The sequence below is a fragment of the Symphalangus syndactylus genome, chromosome 6 (genome assembly GCF_028878055.3).
Source record: "Symphalangus syndactylus isolate Jambi chromosome 6, NHGRI_mSymSyn1-v2.1_pri, whole genome shotgun sequence".
NCBI lineage: Eukaryota > Metazoa > Chordata > Mammalia > Primates > Hylobatidae > Symphalangus > Symphalangus syndactylus.
In genome coordinates, this window is record NC_072428.2 from 98,321,170 (window position 1) to 98,340,426 (window position 19,257).

General features: G+C 37.6%; 1 protein-coding gene across 44 annotated transcripts in view; it reads right to left on the reverse strand.

Moving 5' to 3' along the window:
* Positions 1–19,257, reverse strand: part of NRCAM (neuronal cell adhesion molecule) — a 320,948-nt gene that overhangs the window by 7,143 nt on the left and 294,548 nt on the right. For 23 of the 44 annotated variants that reach the window (XM_055283686.1, XM_055283675.1, XM_055283698.2 and 20 more), the window contains 2 exons: positions 5,972–6,103; positions 5,079–5,157 (listed from right to left, as the gene is read on the reverse strand). In XM_055283686.1, coding sequence (XP_055139661.1) covers positions 5,079–5,157; positions 5,972–6,103 — 211 coding nt within the window. Of the gene's footprint in view, positions 1–5,078; positions 5,158–5,971; positions 6,104–12,749; positions 12,903–14,101; positions 14,228–19,257 lie in introns of all 44 variants that reach the window. The other 21 variants (XM_055283664.1, XM_055283662.1, XM_055283651.2 and 18 more) reach the window with 3 other exon arrangements.

The window sequence follows — 19,257 nt, forward strand, 5'->3', positions numbered from 1 at the left end:
TTCTCTCCACTCCAGGTGCCTACTTCAGAGAGATTTTTTTTTTCTAAGAAATACCTTGTGCAACACACACGCAGAATTTTCCAGGTGTAGTGAGTGGTTACAACTCTATGTGAAGCACAGTATGAGGGCTTGCCTTTTTCAATTCCAAGATGAATTTTGTAATGAAATAGTAAATAAACTTTTTGACATTGTATTCAGTGAAGTTGCCATGTCACGTTTAATTATGAAAGGAGAGTTTCCCAAATGAGATGAATCAAGAAGTCATAGAAGATGATTTAAAAGTCATATATATATATATATATATATATATATATATATATTTAGCAGAACTTGATTTTAATCAAGTTTTAATGGAGTAGGCAGCAGTAGTATTCAAAGCTTTACAAAACAGGTAAAAATTCATTCACATTTTAATGAGAAAGTTTAAGGATGGTGTGTATCAGACATTAATTATTAGTTTTGGATGTCAAAGGTTGAATGGATTTCAAAATAAAAAATATATATTATATATAAAATCAGGGAGAATATATAAATTATATATAATTTATATATTTATATATAATTTATATTTATATAAATATATATAATTTATATTTATATAATTATATATAATTTATATATTTATATATATAATTTATATTATATAAGTCATATGCACAGTGCTGGCATATATATAGCTATATATAATATATATATATATATATCTCTACAAAGTATCCAGTATACAAGTATTGATACAATATCAAGTATATTCTTGATACTTAGATTCATGAATCAGGATCATTGTGCAGTGGAAAGAAATGTTCCTATCACAATGCTAAAACTGCATGACTTCCTCTGGGAGGACTCCCTGTACCACCCTTCTTCTATGCTGCCCACCTGGCTTTACCTTCCTGCTTCTGTTCCCTTGGTACCTTAGTTATATCTCTTTCATAGCACTTTTCACACTCTGGTCATTGTTCTTTTACTTCCCTGCATCCATCACTAGGCTATAAACTCCCTGTGTGGGCCAAATTCTATTGGTTTGAACATTCCCAAGGCCTGGCATACAGTAGGCACTCATAAATACTGGCAGAATGAGTTCACTGTAAAATAATAGAGGAGACAGTGGGCATTTTAGAAACTTTAAAAAAAAATTCTAACATAAAACATTTCATTCCCTCTTAGTTTTATGATGGCAGACAAAGCATTGAAATATATCCTTTCCTTTCTCTTTCCTTAATAATAAATTTTTAGGGAGTTCAAATCGTTTTTCAACAGCACTTTGTTCAGAAGTGTGCACATCTGTTAAATCCTACTGAGTAAAATTCGGCAACAGCAGGTAAATCTGTGATAATTCTGTCTGCTTTTCCTGTTGTTACCACCCTCCCATGGCCAAACCACATTGCAGCTCAAGTAACATTCATGACCCAAATACTCAAATACTCTTTCCTACCCACTCTCTAAAAGTCCATTATTATTCTACTCACAAGCCAGTTCACATTTGAGAGCAAAATAACTCTAATGTATATAACGAATGTGACACATCTTGGCATCATTCAAGCCTTATGAGCATGGGTTAGCATGCTTGCCACAAGCCCATGTTCACATGAATGACAAGATTCATGTGGCAACAGCCACCAATTATGTAGTAAGTTACGAGTTCAAGTAACATGGGCATATGGTTTATGACCTAGGTTTATTCTGGTTTTAAGGAAAATGGATCTAAAGAATAAAAAAATACTTACACTGTTGGTTGCATTGTTTCTCTGATTTTTCTATATGCTAGTAAGGATGCAGATCCTACTGTCTGTATAATTAAAGAAACAAAGAAAGCTGCAGGCTTCCAACAGAGGGTAACTGCTTGGGGGTGGATGTCAGAGTAAGGGCACAGGGTTATAGCATATAATCACATTTGGCCACCAGTGAGGTTCTATCCCTCTTTGCACTATGAAATATCATCGGTCTCAGAGCTAGCCATGTAGAAACGGTTTCATCATCAGACTGGAGAATGAGCAAATCAGAAATGGAATTAATTTACACTTAGGCAATAGTCCTAATTTTGTGTGTGTGTGGTCAGCATAATAATTTATTTTTGGAGTGAAAGAGAATAAGAATCAATAAATAATACAGAGCTCAAAACTTCCAGAAAGTGCAAAGCAGAGACAGGACCCTGGTGATCTCAGGAAGTGAATGACACTTAAATGTATTAAAAATAAAAGATTCTGTTAATAAACAGAACTGTTTTCATTAATTACAGCCTCTAAGATAATAAACATTTTTTGGATTTCTTTAAATAGAAAATAAACCAAAGGGAAAAAATTCTGAGGTAGTGTCAGGAAATCAAAGGACAAAGCCCTATCTTTGTAAATCAAAGTAAAAAATGTGGTTGGAATTTTGGGGAAGTGATTTTGCTTGTGGGATTGTCCTTATGAACTTTTAGTTTCATTGAAAAAATTACATCATTGAGTTATGTTTCAAGTTGAAGACACCCATCAGAACCTTATTTCCCTTGGCACCTCCCAAATTTATGTCATTACATGTATGACAAGTGTATAAGTGTTTTTGTCTTCGTGTCAATTGGGTTTGCACTCACTAAGCCCAAATGAAAAGTCTTTCTTTCCTGAGAAACTAAGGCCTAAAGACAGCTATTTGAAAACACTTTACCAACACAGCACATATAAACTAACACTAAGACAAAGAAATATGACCAAATAGATGTAAACACAGTGATTATGAGGCCAGTAACCAAATACTTGCCACGTACTGCTCCAGACACAAAATTCTGTTAAAGTTGTTAGTAGATGGCTCATAGAAGAAAACAGAAATCATAGAACTATGAATCACAGGCAATGGCTGAGTTGAAAGTAAAACTAACAAGCTAGTTCATAAAACTCAACCTCCATTTTTTAAAATAGATCCAGGGGGTACATGTGCAAGTTTGTTACGTGGATACATTGTATAGTGGTGGGGTTTGGGCTTCTGGTATACCATCACCCAAATACCAACCTTGATTTTAGTCAAGTTTTAATGGAGTAGGCAGCAGTTATCTGGGAAAGTCACATGACCTCAAATCATGGTTTCACATTGCTGTAAGAGCAAGTTGATGTTTGAGACCCACGTGGTGAGCAGTACATTGCCAGATTCACTGAGGCATGATAATATAGAATAGGAACCCATCACCATGTGGAAATGTATGAAGGACAATGGTTTATTTCCAATTCATGCAAATACATTTTTTTTTCAGGCCACATTAAAGATTTTGCTTCATCACAATACATAAGGGAGTGGTATGCATATCCTGTAGATAATTATAGCCACAAGAACTCTTAGAAATAAGAAGTTATTTAGTAATTGTCAGCTTACCTGCTTTATAGGAGAAACATGTAGAAGGGTGAATTATTTCAGCGAAGTTCTACTCATCCAGATGCCCTAGGCTATAGGCTTCTGTAGGCTGCTCTAATGTGTTACAAAACCCTCTTGGGTGAACTGGGTGTGGACGCTGCATGAGGTTTTCATACACCTTCAGCTCCAGAACCAACTTCTGACATCAAGACAACCCTCACTACGCATTTTTCTGTGCCATGAGATACAGAAATTCTGAGAACTTATTGAAACCATAGTTATCTCTCTTTAAGAGATCAGAATATAAAAACTTAGGGGCTGAGATAATAAAGGAAAAACACAGGTATCTGCCTGGAAACTGATATGAAAATGATTTTATTGAAAATATATGTCTTTTTCTCAATCAGTTCTACATTTTTCATCCTTAGCATGTCACATGAAATTCTGTGATATTGACATGATAGTGACATGGAAAAACCAAAAATGAGCTCTAGAGACAGGTAAAACTTAACATAAATATCTTCTCTACAAATGTTGCCTGGTAATCCCAACAGTAAAGTATTTTATTTCACCTAAAAGCCTCTTCATCTTGCCAACAATGTCTCAGAATGGGCTTAATGCATATTTAAAAGGTATTTTATATAAGCAAAGGGCTTCTAAAAAGAAAAAAACAAGGTACAAAAGGTACTTTAAAAAGGTATACTTTTAGAATAACAGAATCCCCACATTTTATTTAAATAAATACATATTTTGTTTCTGGTTTTTTTTTTTTTTGAGATGGAGTCTCACTCTGTCATCCAGGCTGGAGTGCAATGGCACAATCTCGGCTCACTGCAAGCTCCGCCTCCCGGGTTCACGCCATTCTCCTGCCTCAGCCTCCCGAGTAGCTGGGACTACAGGCGCCCGCCACCACGCCCGGCTAATTTTTTTTGTATTTTTAGTAGAGATGGGGTTTCACTGTGTTAGCCAGGATGGTCTCGATCTCCTGACCTCGTGATCTGCCCACCTCGGCCTCCCAAAGTGCTGGGATTACAGGCGTGAGCCATCACGCCCAGCCCTGTTTCTGTTTTTAAACAAATCTAAATATTTTCCTTCTCTTGAAAAGATTTATCTTTGTTTAAAGAGAAGATTTTTTAAAAATTTAGCACATAGGTTATATTAACATTTTCCCTTAAGGATGGAGTCAAGCCAAGAATGTATTATCAAAGTTCTGTGAGTAACACATTGCCTGGAGGGCTATGACATTTCTTAATAATTAACAGCTTCTAAAACAATCTAGTCACCATTTCATGATTAAAGGGCAAGGGTATGGGTATTGTTTAGGAAAACTAGCTTCAAATTCTAGACGAAAAAGTGTGTTCCCACTGGTTTCATTACAGCATGTTTAGAAGATGACAAGTATAGTTTTCTTTACAATGCAGGCGTTGGAGGGTCTTTTTTGTTGTTTTAATGCTCATAGTAGCACACTGGCTTTGCTAGATTGATCAATACAGTATGGGCCCGTGGAAAATATGATAACGAAGTGGGAGACATTCCACCTCCAAAATTATGACTAAAATCAAAATTTAGTTTTAATGAAAAATGAAAACATTTGACCATGAGGGACATGTAAACATTGAGACATGGAAGTATCCCTAAACTTATATTTGAGGAAAATATGAGATGTCAGACAGAGCATATTCTGGCCGAGTTCTATTCTCGGGACTGTGTTCATGTGGGCAGAGAAGAAGAAGAGCAGAGAAGCAGGGGCTCACCTGTATTCTCCAAATGTCCCATCATCTTCCTTCATAGGCTGGATTTCAGGGTCAGCATGGGCATCTTCCTTTTCTTTAACTAAAAAATGCCAAAATGATATTATTATCTGTTGATCCTGTTCTTTCTTATTCAAAGTCCATGAGAGCATTCTTTGAGATAAACAGCAGTGAAAAATAATTCTATACACAAGTAGATGTTGTATAACCATATATATTGTGGCCATGCATATATTTTGGTGTTTTAGTTATTTTTGAGGCAACCCAATAGAATGTACATTTTTTAACACATAAAGTTGACTAGTCTCTCACCTAATAAATAATTTTTAAGTTTCTAATATTTCCCTGTATTTTACCAATCTATTAACTATATTAATGATTGCAAATTGTTTTTGTAAGCCTATTCTTTCACAGATTTTTTTTTCTTGTCACTGAAGGGAAAATGGTCAGGTAAAGAAAATATAAATTTAATGGGCCCACTAAGTTGAATAAACCATTACCTTATAGGGAAAACAATGTTACACATCACAAGATGAAGACTTAGTTCATGCATTACTTCCTCTGAAAAGCTCCATGCACCTTCCCTGCAACTCTCTCCTTGCCAGTTGGTTTTAGGTGTTACTTCAGCATCCATAACTTATGTGGAGTCTAAGAAAGTAGGCTCACTAATGTTTTCAGAGAACAGATTGATTTACTCCTCCAAATGCCTTATGATTGTTGACAATGTTTAGGTTGCCATTATATAAAAAGGGATCAAAAGTCATTTGAAGAGAAAGTCCAAACTCATGGCTCTGGGAAGACGTAATATTACAATCTACATGATTACCCCCATGATTTTTTTAGTTTAATGGATTATTATGTAGCATTATAAAGCAATTTTAATTTTTCTTTCTTACCTGGATATTTACCACCCTTGTTTCTTCTGATGAAGCAAACAATCAGCAAAATTAAGATAAGGAGAGCGACAGCACACATTAGACCAATGAACCAGCCCTGAGTTGCAATATCCACCTGCCGGCTTGCCATCGCTGGAAAACAAATCAACGGTGTTGGTGGCAATAAGTTAGGGGGAGATGGGAACTGCTGCAGTCTCTCAGAGTAAAAAATTGCCACATTATGTGAGCTTTAGTATATTTTACATGTGGCCCCAAATTAGGATCTGTCAATTATTAATCAGGAATTATATAAATAATTAACTTTGAAAAATCTTCATTCATTAAAAAATTCAAATAGAGAAATCTGAATAATGATAATATTAAATGCTAACAACCCCTGGTGAACACTGCATTCACAGTTATTTTCACTATATATTCTCAATAAAAACAAATTCCTAAACCAATTAAAGTATTCACTGATAACAATACATTTTACATTAAGTACAATGAGAAAAATATAAAACTGAGTTTTAAACAGAACAGAACGTATACATCTAATTGAGTATTTTCTCTTCAAAGGAACTGCTTTTAGAGGCTAAACTGTCCTTGCAAGGCTGTTGCCATTTTCAATATTTTTTAGAAATCTGTTAAAAAAGAAAACGGTCCACACAAGAAACCTTTCCAGATCAGGAAAACAGCCATATTGTTTTATATAACATCTCAATTTGCACCCAAAATATTACTTAGATTTGTTATTCATCTCATTCACAAGAGTTGGTTCCGAGTGGAAATTTCTGAAAAACCAAATCCACCCTCAAAGAATCAATATTTGTTATTGCTAAGGATCCATTCAAAAGACTGGAATATCTCTCAGTCAGTGAAATCATTATTTGCCTAAGTGACCAGTTCGAAAAGAAAGTACTCACTTATGTGTATACATATCCTTTCAGTTTGCATCTATTCTGTTTAATAAATGTGAAACCCCTTATCCATCAGTCATAATATGCAAAATTTCTAAGGAAACCACAGAATAATTAGCATTTCGGGTATTATTTTAAAGTTATCAATCTTATGGGAAAACGTGCAGCATCAATGGCTATTCAGACATGCCCATGCAGATTTGCTTAATTAGTACAAATTCTTTTTTAAAAGACCTTTATTTTTTCTCTTTTGACCATAATCAAGATAAAACGTTTTCTTCTTTTGACTCCATAAGCATGCTTATATCATGCTTTTAATTTGACTGAATTTCTCCCGAATATATTTTACACAGTTGAATTAGGTGTGTGTGATCTCTGGATGCAGAAATAAACATGACTACGCATATCCCAGGTTCTGCTAATGTCGCAAAAATAGCACCTCATTGCCTCTTTTTCTCCATACGAAGTTTAGGGAGAAAAAGGAAATGCTAAAAATCAAGTGTGAAGAGGAAGGTTAAAAAAAATATGGACATATGTAGAAGAAATAAAATGAGAAGCAAAAATATCTTATTTGAAATACAAGTCAAAGGCTGGTAGCCTTTTCCCAATAGGCCCTCATGCCTCATTAGTTACAGAAGTTTTGAGCTGTATCATAGCCACACACAAGTATAGCACCAGTTTAGGTAGTTTCCTCTTTCCATATACATACCATAGTCATGATGATGAAGATGAAGACAACGGTAATAACACTGACAGCTAACAGTTTTGGACCCTTACCATAGGCTAGGCACTGTGCTAAAGGCACATCTCACTTAATCTTTACAACAATTCTCTGAGGTAGGCATCAGAAATAAATCCATGCCCGGCTGGGCGCGGTGGCTCACGCTTGTAATCCCAGCACTTTGGGAGGCCGAGGCGGGTGGATCACGAGGTCAGGAGATCGAGACCACGGTGAAACCCCGTCTCTACTAAAAAAATACAAAAAATTAGCCGGGCGTGGTGGCGGGCGCCTGTAGTCCCAGCTACTCGGAGAGGCTGAGGCAGGAGAATGGCGTGAACCCGGGAGGCGGAGCTTGCAGTGAGCCGAGATTGCGCCACTGCACTCCAGCCTGGGCGACAGAGCGAGACTCCGTCTCAAAAAAAAAAAAAAAAAAAAAAAAAGAAATAAATCCATGCCCAGAGAAGATTAAAAACTTGCCCAAGAGTTTGAGCAACCTGTGTCTGACTGACTCCAGAAAATATGCTACTAGCCATTATACTGCTATAACGCATTCCTAAAAACAATCCAGATACCAAATCTGTGAAAGTCTTAAGTTAAAGAATAAAGTGCTATAGGCACTTTCTATTCTGAGACAGGCAAAAAGGTATTAAAAGTCCATCATTACATCCTCTTTGGCAACATATTTCTTTCAATTAATGCCTCGTCTGTGCTTTTTCTTCAAAACTGAACCAAAAACCAAATGGCATTAAGTCTCTTAAGCATTTGACTAAAGTTAGTTCTTGTTTTCAGTGTGCTGATTTACAGCCTTGTCATAAATACGTTCAGCATTTACATTTTTCATCTAACTAAATGCAACTAAAAAGGGAAAAACAAGATACTCAGGTACTACCAGAGATATTGTTCTACAAGGATGGTGACTGCCAAAATCGAACTACTGACTGGCAGTTTGCTGCTATGCAACCATGCAAAAACTGGATGGGTGTTTGATGGCTGGTACACAAACATCCACATTGATTTTGAATTTTTGCCTCTATGTCTAAAGAAAAAAAGTATTGAATATTTCACTGCCCTATTATTTAAAATAGGCAGACACAATATGGTAATAGGTGCATGTGTGCACACACACAGTCACATTCACACACACACAAGTACACCAGAAATTGATATAAAACAGAAATTATGTAAATGGAATAAAAACTTCTGTTGACTTTCCATCCATAAAAGATTTAAATTCCAGAATGATTAAAAGAGGCTTGAAGCCTTTTCAGGACAATCTAAAATCATCTGGGACATACAAATCCAAGCCATAACCACGATCATGCATCACACACACACACACACACACACACACACACACACACACACGCATACACCCCACAGAGAGAGAATTAAACCTATGGGGGTTTTCCTTCTAGAATCAGTTTCAATGGGTGGATATCACCCATTGAAGGGCTGGGTAGCGGAGTAAAAGAGAATCTTCATTACTTGATTTTTTTTAACAATAAAATTATATTCATGTATTATTTGAGTAATCCACAAAATGATAAATTAAACACATATAAACAACATGAAAATAGAAAATATGGCAGGAGAATGAGATTTGCTTTGTTTTCTGAAAGTCAGCTTTACAACAGTCTTCTGCTCTGGCGTTGCTTGCTGCCATGGATATCTGTGCTCTGTGGTAGGAGGTCTCTGAGGAAAACGCTCTTGAGTCCTCAGAACCATAAAATCAACATAGAAGAGAGACAGGGTGAGGGAAACGGTTATTTGTTCTCTACTATTTATGAAGAATGCACTATGGATGAAAATGTCCTGTTCAAATGCTTAGACATCAAATGCTTAGATGAGTTTAGGAAGAGCAAAATGTGACCTTAACCAAAGTTTGGAGACACTGACAAAAAAGCTGTTGGGCCTCGTGAAAACAAATCTGTTTTAAATCCCTTGTGATGATAAGAAAGACTGGGTAATTGAGGGACAGAGGTAAAAAAGGAAGGGGAGGAGGTGGATGGCGTTAATGAGAGGTCATATCTGGTCATACCAGATGGGGTGGCACTAAAGAGAGGTCAAACGGGGGCAGGAAGTGGCGCTAATGAGCAGTCATACCAGGTGGGGTGGTGGTAATGAAAGGTCATACCAGGTGGGGTGGTGCTAATGAGCAGTCATACAGGTGGGGTGGCGGTAATGAAAGGTCATACCAGATGGGGTGGTGGTAATGAGAGGTCATACTAGATGGGGTGGCGGTAATGAAAGGGCATACCAGTAGTACGGGGAAGAAGCGCAGCATCAGGACACTGCCTATCTCGTTTTTCAGTTTGTGCCATAGGAAAAAAATTAAGAAATATACCTTAAAAATCCAGACTATAAAAGGGAGAGATGGTGTAATGGTAGGAAGATTCATGAAACAACTGTAGATGAAAGTTGAGTCTAGGGTCCTAAAATGAGCAGAAATCAGAGAAAGAGAGAGAAGTAGATCATGAATGCAGAGTTTAAAAATTAGCCAATGATATGCCATGCCAAATATTGACATCCTTACACCGCGGAACCCAGCGGGAGGAGAGGAGAGGGGAGGGGAGGGGAGAGGGGAGGGGAGGGGAGGGGAGAGGGGAGGGGAGGGGAGGGGAGGGGAGGGGAGAGGAGAGGGGAGGGGAGGGGAGGGGAGAGGGGAGGGGAGGGGAGGGGAGGGGAGAGGAGAGGGGAGGGGAGAGGAGAGGGGAGGGGAGGGGAGAGGAGAGGAGAGGGGAGGGGAGGGGAGGGGAGGGAAGGGGAGGGGAGGGGAGAGGAGAGGAGAGGGGAGGGGAGGGGAGGGGAGGGAAGGGGAGCAGGAGCAGGAGCAGTGGAAGACGGTGCTTTCACACTGGAGTTAACCCAGCAGCCCCAAAGGATGAAGCATTGTGAACTGGGAAAAGGGAGGCAGTGTGGTGGTAAACTGAGGCATTCTAGAATGCTGGCAGCATTTGCCCTTACAGGTGATGTGTTAACTAAGGTCACTACAGTTGAATCAACATTTGTTCTTTATAATACATTTATATGTAAAAAGTGACAAGAACTGGTTGTGACCTTGTCCTGTCTCTCCATCACTGGCACACAAGAAGGCCCACCTATCACGATTCCTCACCTCGAACTATCTGGCAGTTGCTGCTGGAACTGTAGGCATTACACTGCTGAGTGAAAAATAATTTTCTAAGGGAGTTGTCTTTTGTCCTATAAAAGGACAAAAAATGCTACAACTTGATTTTAAGGGTGAATCTAACTTTGGATAAAGTCACTTTTTCCTTTCCTAAACATTTCTAACAATTTTAACAACAGGTCATTTTTATACATAGTAGATTCTTCATAAATAATCCAGAACCAGTAACCACGTGCAGCCTGCAGGGGTCCAGAATTACTGATTGGATATACCAAGTGTTGACTGAAGCTGCCCTTTCTGAGACAGCCTGTCCTCCTTGGCCTGTGGACCTTTGTGACCTTGCAGTGGGGGTATAGTGAGGGCCTATCTTCTGGAGATGGAAGGACAAGCTTCTAATCCCAGCTCTATCACGTTCCTACTGGGCGACCTGGCAGGTACTCCACCTTTCTGACTTGAGGGGTAAGTGGAGTAATAATGGTGCCTACATCATAGGATTGTTGTAAGGACTGAATGAGAAAACCACTTCCTGCTGTATAGGAGAGCTGACTAAATGCTGGTCCCATTACTATTATTAGCATTCCAGCTATATATGAAGATAATATCTACTTGAACTTTTAGTATTTTTAAAATAAAAATTATCAATAACAAACAAAAACCTTGTAAACTAGCTACGAATTGATTAGATATTCCCCTTTTACGCTTAACACACTGGTTTCCTAGAACTATGTACATAAATGGATATGAAATACAAAGAACAGAATAAAATGTATGGTTTTCTTAAAACATTATGATTTTAGCGAATGAATATCTTTAAAATATAGTTTAATACATTATTGTTGTTGGTTTCTTTTTAAAAACCACTTATGATTTATATTTTTCTAAATTGTAAAAACTGACTTTAAAAATCATAATGCTTTGTTAATGAAAGTCACAAAAAATACATTGTGTAATGTATTCTACAGGATATGCACATTTCTTTAAGAATGCATGGAGTGACTGAAAATAACATGGGGGTATGAACCACAGACTGAACATGTACCACAAACAACTCTTGTTGAAATGTAAGTAAGCAGGGATTGTTCTCCATCTAGTGAGCAAATATGAATGTTCTCATATTTCATATGAACATTTTTCTTTTAGAAACTTCACTTTTTACTTGTATATTTTGTTAATATTCACATAAGTAAATATATACAGGCAGTAAAATTTGGTGTGATAAAAAATGTAGCATATGAATTGTACAAGTTCTTGTTCCATACAAATGTAATAATATCTGTATCAGTTGTCTAAACTGACTGCAGGGTTCTGCTGGGTTGTAGGCCATTTTGAAATAAAGAATTGTGACTTTCTTTCTTTTGTTTATTTATTTATTTATTTTGAGACGGAGTCTTACTCTGTCGCCCAGGCTGGAGTGCAATGGCACAATCTTGGCTCACCGCAACCTCTGCCTCCCGGGTTCAAGCAACTCTCCTGCCTTAGCCTCCTGAGTAGCTGGGATTATAGGCGCCCACCACCACGCCCAGCTACTTTTTGTATTTTTAGTAGAGACGGGGTTTCATCATGTTGGCCAGGCTGGTCTCGAACTCCTGACCTCAGGTGATCCGCCTGCCTCGGCCTCCCTAAGTGCTAGGATTACAGGCGTGAGCTACTGCACCCGGCCAGAATTGTGACTTTCTTATAAGTTCTTTCATCTTCAAAAGCACTTTAAAAATTTCAGTTTAACACTGAGGGAAAGTTTATACATGTGATATGAACAATTGAATTCTTTAAATAATATGTTAAAATCATATTTAAGTCTATTTTTGTGATGGTTTTTGGTAATAATGTGGCTAGATGATTTGCCTAATTCCATAATTCATTTGATATAAAGAACCAAAGACAAAAACCAAAACTCCCAACCCAACAGGGCCCCATAGAAAGACATTGATGCCCTACCCATAACACAGCTCCACCAGCCCCCATCTCCAGTTGGAGCACCTGGCGGCCTCCACCTCTGAGCGGGAGCCAGAACAGGTGTGGTGTGCGCCTCACCTGGGCCTGTCTCAAACACATCCTCTGAACTCACAAAACCAGAGTCCCCCACAGCACCAACTCGAACTTTGTATGCTGTTCCTGGCATTAGACCCTTTAACCCAAAGAAGCTCCGAGAACCATTTACAATTTCTTTTCTCCATTCTTCTTTGCCTATGGAAATTTTGCAAAAACAACACATTTGAATATTTTAAGGGACCGGAAGTCACTTAATGCTTCAAGAAAGGAAAATTCTTTATAAGCTAAAGACAAGATGTAGGATGCTTAGGTTTACCATTTTAGATTATTATAAATGTAGTCATGTCAAACAAATCAATTAAAATGACCTACAGGAAAATATCCTCAAAGAAAAATAGAGTGGGTATCTAGCTTGCTTATTAATTGTATGTATTCCCATTGTATTAATTCTCCTCTTTAATACAAAGGAAAGTTCTTTATCTGCACCTTGCCTTATAAAACTGTTGAGTTTCTCCAAAGATGTTTCTCAAAAGAACTGTTATACATTAATTAGCTTAAGTGAACTATGGGAAGAATTGTTTTTTACGATTCACAAGATGAATCTTTTAGTAAACTTAAATGCCTTCCAATGTATCCAATTAATCGATTCAACCTTTCCCAAGTATTGGTTTTTCTAAAGGGATCGTAATTTCTGAAAATATTTACTTGCATGATAAAGGCTTAAACAGAAAGTTGGACTCTGTTCAACATTTTGTCACAAATATTTATTGGCCACCTCATTTGTTCTACGTAAGCACACTGCACTTGCGGGGGGGTACTGGGTTTTTATAAACTGCTGAAAGTGAAAGCTGCCCCATCTCCCAGTAGGTGTGGCCAGGATCTACGAAGAGTGCCTGACTTGAGAATACATCAAACGTTAAAACATAATGAATGCTCTCCCAAAGTATTAATTTTCTGCAGTTTCTTATAAAATTCTGTTGGGCTAGTTAGGGCAAAATGAATACTTTCAAGTCAGTTTGATTTCTGTTACTTCAAGGTCCGATTTGAAAAAAAACCTTTTCTTCTTTCCTACTTGTACTTGCAAATATAATTATTTCTTCTTACTCTTGTTTATGTGTTGTGGGCACAGAACTAGTATTAAGTACTACAATATGAAAATAACACACGTAATGGAACATATGCCCTCTGTTATTAATAACACAAAAAAGCAATTCCTAGTTGTGCATATAATATGTGGTAGGCTGATGGTTCACTATAATTTTTTTAGATAACTCATTCATTTAATTGGATCAAGTTATTTTTCAAGATGATCCATAGTAAATTCTTAAGAATGTTTTTAATCTTTTAAAATGCATCCCCCAAATTAAAAATCGGGTAATGAAATTGTTTCTTACTGCCTGCTACACCATATTCAACATAAAAGTTCACATGCTCTGGTCCCTCATATTCCCAACTGATATTGGCATAGGTCTCAGCAGCTGCGGCAGTAAGATTGCTGATCCTGGGATTTACTGCTTGAACTAAACATACAATAGAAAAATAAAACAAACAATCATATTGCAGTACCAAACACACGAATATAAAATAAGTTTAAATACTCCGAAATTGTGCAAATAGAATTAAATAAGAATTTACTGCTAAAATTTAGGGTTCACTCATGCTTTGCTTTCATTACAGAAAGGTTTTTGTTTCTTAAATTCAGCACTAGGAAATAAATTAATAATCAGAAATAATGACACATAATATTAAAATTTATGAGTTCTATTATATGAGTTCTGAACAATGTTAACTGTTGTCCGTTAGATACAGTCCCGGGAAATGTCACCGTCTTCATTTACTAATGTGTGATGGAGAAGGGGATTGCTGAACAATCCCAGGGACAGACGTCGTCATGGAATGTCAGAGACCCCAAGGTAAAACCCAACGCTATGTGGCTACTTTTCAAATCTATTTGTCATCTCAATGCAGGTCTTTAAAAAATCTGTGTTGGTGTGACAGAGAATGCCCCTTTGAACAGTGTTTTTGATCTGTTTTAAAAAACAGACTTCTTTGAGTATCACTGGGGAACTCAGGGACCCCAGATAAGGAACCCCTGCTTTAAAGAATGATGGATGGTTAGGGTATGTTGGAAGAGAAGCTACAAAAGGAATTTCCAGATGTGTTCTATCAGAAGTTAAGAAAGAATAAATAAAAGGAGTAAAAACTATTTCATGTAACATTTCCTAGAGAGCAAGACAATCTTACCTGTTAACTGTTTGTTACAAAGCATTTTTTGAAAAATCATAGTGCAACCTAAATAGCTTCTTAAAAATCCAAATTATGGAGACCAGGTGATGCTACATGCTTGCTACTGGGTAAAGACAACATCTAAAGTCATTAAAAAATGTTATTTGAATACCCGAGGCAGGCAATTCTATCAGTCCTACCTCAATAGCTTAAACTAAAAATGAAACATTTACAGACGTGTTAACTTGGGTAGTTAAAAAAGAAGATCAATTTATTATCTCACATAAAATTTACTAGGATAGTAAATCAGACAGCATCAATGGGTTTAGCAAGACACCAAAATTATATTCTAAGATATGTTTATAAAATGTAGAAGCTAAAGACCTTTGTTCAAATAAATGTAATAAAATTACATTTCTTAGAATTAAGAAAAGAAAGATATTAAAGCGGTTAAATAATGCTTTTGACTTCTGAAATACAATTCAACAACACATGCAAATTTTGTATCTCTTTGTGCTAAGCATGGGGAAACAGCAGAGGGCAAAACTGATTACTGAATTATGCAGAGTCCTTCTGTGGACCTAATTAATTTTAGTTTTCTGAGATTTTCTTCTTATAGGAAAAAATAATAGGAATATGATCAATCAATGACAGTAAATATGCACACGTGTAAAACATCGATGGCAACCCAGGAAAAACATAAATTTTCTTTAAAAATTTTGGAATACTGAAACAGGAATTTAATCTTGGAGTAATATGGAAGATGTTCGAGGCAGAACCATAATACTTCTAACACAAGAGCATTTACTAACAGAAGAGCAAAATACTTCTAACAGAAGAGCATTTAGTTTCTTCTTATATTTTACATTGGTTTCTATGGGTGCTCCCTTCTCAGAGTTTCTTCTCTAAACTGTTTATTATTATTATTTTGTTTCTAGTTTTATTGAAATGAAATCAGTATCTCTACGAGTATCGACTCTCCTATGTTCATTGCAGCATTATTCACAGTAGTCAAGACATGAAAACAACCTAAATATCCATTGACAGATGAATGGATAAAGACATTACCATATATATATATATACACATATTTACAGAATGGAATATTATTCTGACTTTAAAAAAAAAGGAAATCCTGCCACTTGCAACAATATGGATGAACCCGGAGGATACTATGCTAAATAAAATAATCCAGACACAGAAAGGCAAATATTGCATGATCTCACTTAAATGTGTATGAAAGGAAAATAAATCTTTGGGCCCCAAAACCACTAAGCTAAAGGGAAAAGTCAATCTGGGAACTGCTTAGGACAAACCTGCCTCCCATTCTTTTCAAAGTCATCCCTCTGCTCACTGAGATAAATGCGTATCTGATTGCCTCCTTCGGAGAGGCTCATCAGAAACTCAGAAAGAATGCAACCATTTGTCTCTCACCTACCTATGACCTAGAAACTCCCTGCTTTGAGTTGTCCCTCCTTTCCAGACCAAACCAATGTTCATCTCGCATGTGTTGATTGATGTCTCATATCTCCCTAAAGTGTATAAAACCAAACTGTGCTCTGACCACCTTGGGCACGTGTCTTCAGGGTCTCCTGAGCTATGGGTATGTCACGGGCACATGTTCTCAACCTGGGCAAAATAAACTTTCTAAATTAACTGAAACCTGTCTCAGATTTTTGGGGTTCACATGTGGAATCTAAAAAAGTTATGCTTAGAGAAAGAGTGTAGAATAGTGGTTACCAGGGGCTAGGGGTGTGGTGGGGTTGTGGAAATGGAAGATGTTGGTCAAAGGGTACAAACTTTCAGTTATAAGATGAACAAGTTCTTGAGATCTAATGTACAGCATTATATTACTAATTATAGTTAATAATAAAGTATTATACACTGGAAATTTGCATTTAGCTTATTCTTAAAGGTACCCAGAAAAGATACCACAATTTCCTAAGGCATGCTGTTTAGCCACTCTCGCCATAGAGAATTCGAACTCTCCTTCCTTTTAATCCCCACTCATCCACCTTCTCACTCACAGAGCACCTATGTTGTACCATACAAGGGAGCTCTAGTGTCCCCTTTCTCTGGGCTTTCCCAACGGGCTGCTTCCGGTGTGCCTCTCCCAACTGTAAGTCTTCCTCTGTAGATACCACCAGTGTAGTTACCCACATTTTAGCTGCTGAAACTACAACTCTTATCTAGCCACTTCTCTGTTTAAAACTCTGCCTATAGGTAAATACAAATTCCTTAGCAAAGCATTCTCGGCCGTTCAGAGCTGTTATCATCTGGCCCCACCCACTGCTCCAGTCCCATCTCAGGGTCTTCTCTTTTCCACACACTCTCTACAAGTCAGCCTAAGTGGACCGCTTGGTATAACCCAGACATCCGGTATGTTTTCAAACTCCATGTGCTTATGACCCCTACCAAGACTTTACACACTGCAACTCCCTGACTCATCTGCCAAAAATAAAACGAAACAAAAAACTGGGCTTCAAGGCCCAGTTCAATATTATTTTCTTTGTGAAGCTTTTCCTGATCCTGCTTGGCAAAATAAATGGTTCACGCTTCTATATTCAGATAACATTTTGCCCCAATTTCTAGTTTAACGTCAATTTATTATTACTCTTTCTATATGTTGGTCTTACCTGCCAGATTTTAAGCATGTCAAGGCCAGGGTTTGTCTTACTGTCTTTATATACAGCTTTTTTTTTTTTTTTTTGAGACGGAGTCTCACTGTCGCCCAGGCTGGAGTGCAGAGGCACGATCTTGGCTCACTGCAGGCTCCGCCCCCCGGGGTTCACGCCATTCTCCTGCCTCAGCCTCCCGAGTAGCTGGGACTATAGGCGCCCGCCACCAGGCCAGGCTAATTTTTTTGTATTTTTAGTAGAGACAGGGTTTCACTGTGTTAGCCAGGATGGTCTCGATCTCCTGACCTCGTGATCTGCCTGCCTCGGCCTCCCAAAGTGCTGGGATTACAGGCGTAAGCCACCGCGCCTGGCCTATACACAGCTTCTTAAACAAAGGTGGGTGCATTTTATGTGCCAGAGAGACATTCACTGTTGAACTGATTGAACCTTCTATGCTTCTAGATGTCTTGTTTTGTTTTCGTATAGGCCAAAAAAGGAATTTTATTTTTTATTTACTGGTTCTTTAGTAAAATAATGTAGTGAGAGTCAGATCACAGAAGGGATTCACCACTAGCTGATCCTCAATGCTCTTCTCTGCTCACTCCTAATTGGTTAACCATAGTAGTCTGCAAGTTAGGTCAAGAATGCAGATTCCTGCCTTGCCAGTTAGTTTATCCCTGTTTCTGTATTCCAACTAATTATCCTATAAAAGTATTTTGATGCTTGGTCCTCAGAGTGCCAGATTACATGCAATGGATATGGCACTGTGGATCATCAGCAATACTGGGAACATAAATCTTTTTGAGCCTGCACATTTTTGGTTCATTTCTATACATGCCTTCACAGTCTACTTCCTAGAATTCCAGACCCTGAAATCATTTATTTATTTATTTATGAAATGGAGTCTCGTTCTGTCGCCCAGGCTGGGGTGCAGTGGTGCAATCTTGGCTCACTGCAGCCTCTGCCTCCTGGGTTAAAACAATTCTCCTGCCTCTGCCTCCCAAGTAGCTAGGACTACAGGTGTGTACCACCATGCCTGGCTAATTTTGGTATTTTTAGTAGAGATGGGGTTTCACCATGTTGGCCAGGCTGGTCTCGAATTCCTGACCTCAAGTGATCTGCCTGCCTCAGCCTCCCAAAGTGCTGGGGTTACAGGCATGAGCCACCACACCCAGCCTCATTTAAAGAGACGTAGAAATTGAAAAATATGCCAATCAACTATAATTCCTACACAAATATTGAGAGCTTTAATCCAACAAAGAAAAGGACAAAAATAAATGACTCAAAGGTCTTGAGTATTTACTTATATTGAGGAGAATGGTAAGAAGAAGGGTTAGTATGGCATCATATAGTTAATGGAATTATCCTGGGTTTTCCTTCAGGTTTATAATCCTTTTGTAATTATACATTTGAAAACTTACGTTTCATTAACATCTCTTAAAATCTGCAAGAAAATTTAAAAATGTAAACTTAGATACATTTCTTTTCCCCTCTTTGACCAGAAATGAATTAAAACCACTTTTCATGAAATCATAATTCATAATAAAATCATATTAGATGTTGATGCTTCCTTTTTTTTGTTTTTTGAGATGGAGTTTCACTCTTGTTGTCCAGGCTGGAGTGCAATGGTGCAATCTCAGCTGACTGCAACCTCTACCTCCTGAGTTCAAACAATTTTCCTGCCTCAGCCTCCTGAGTAGCTGGGA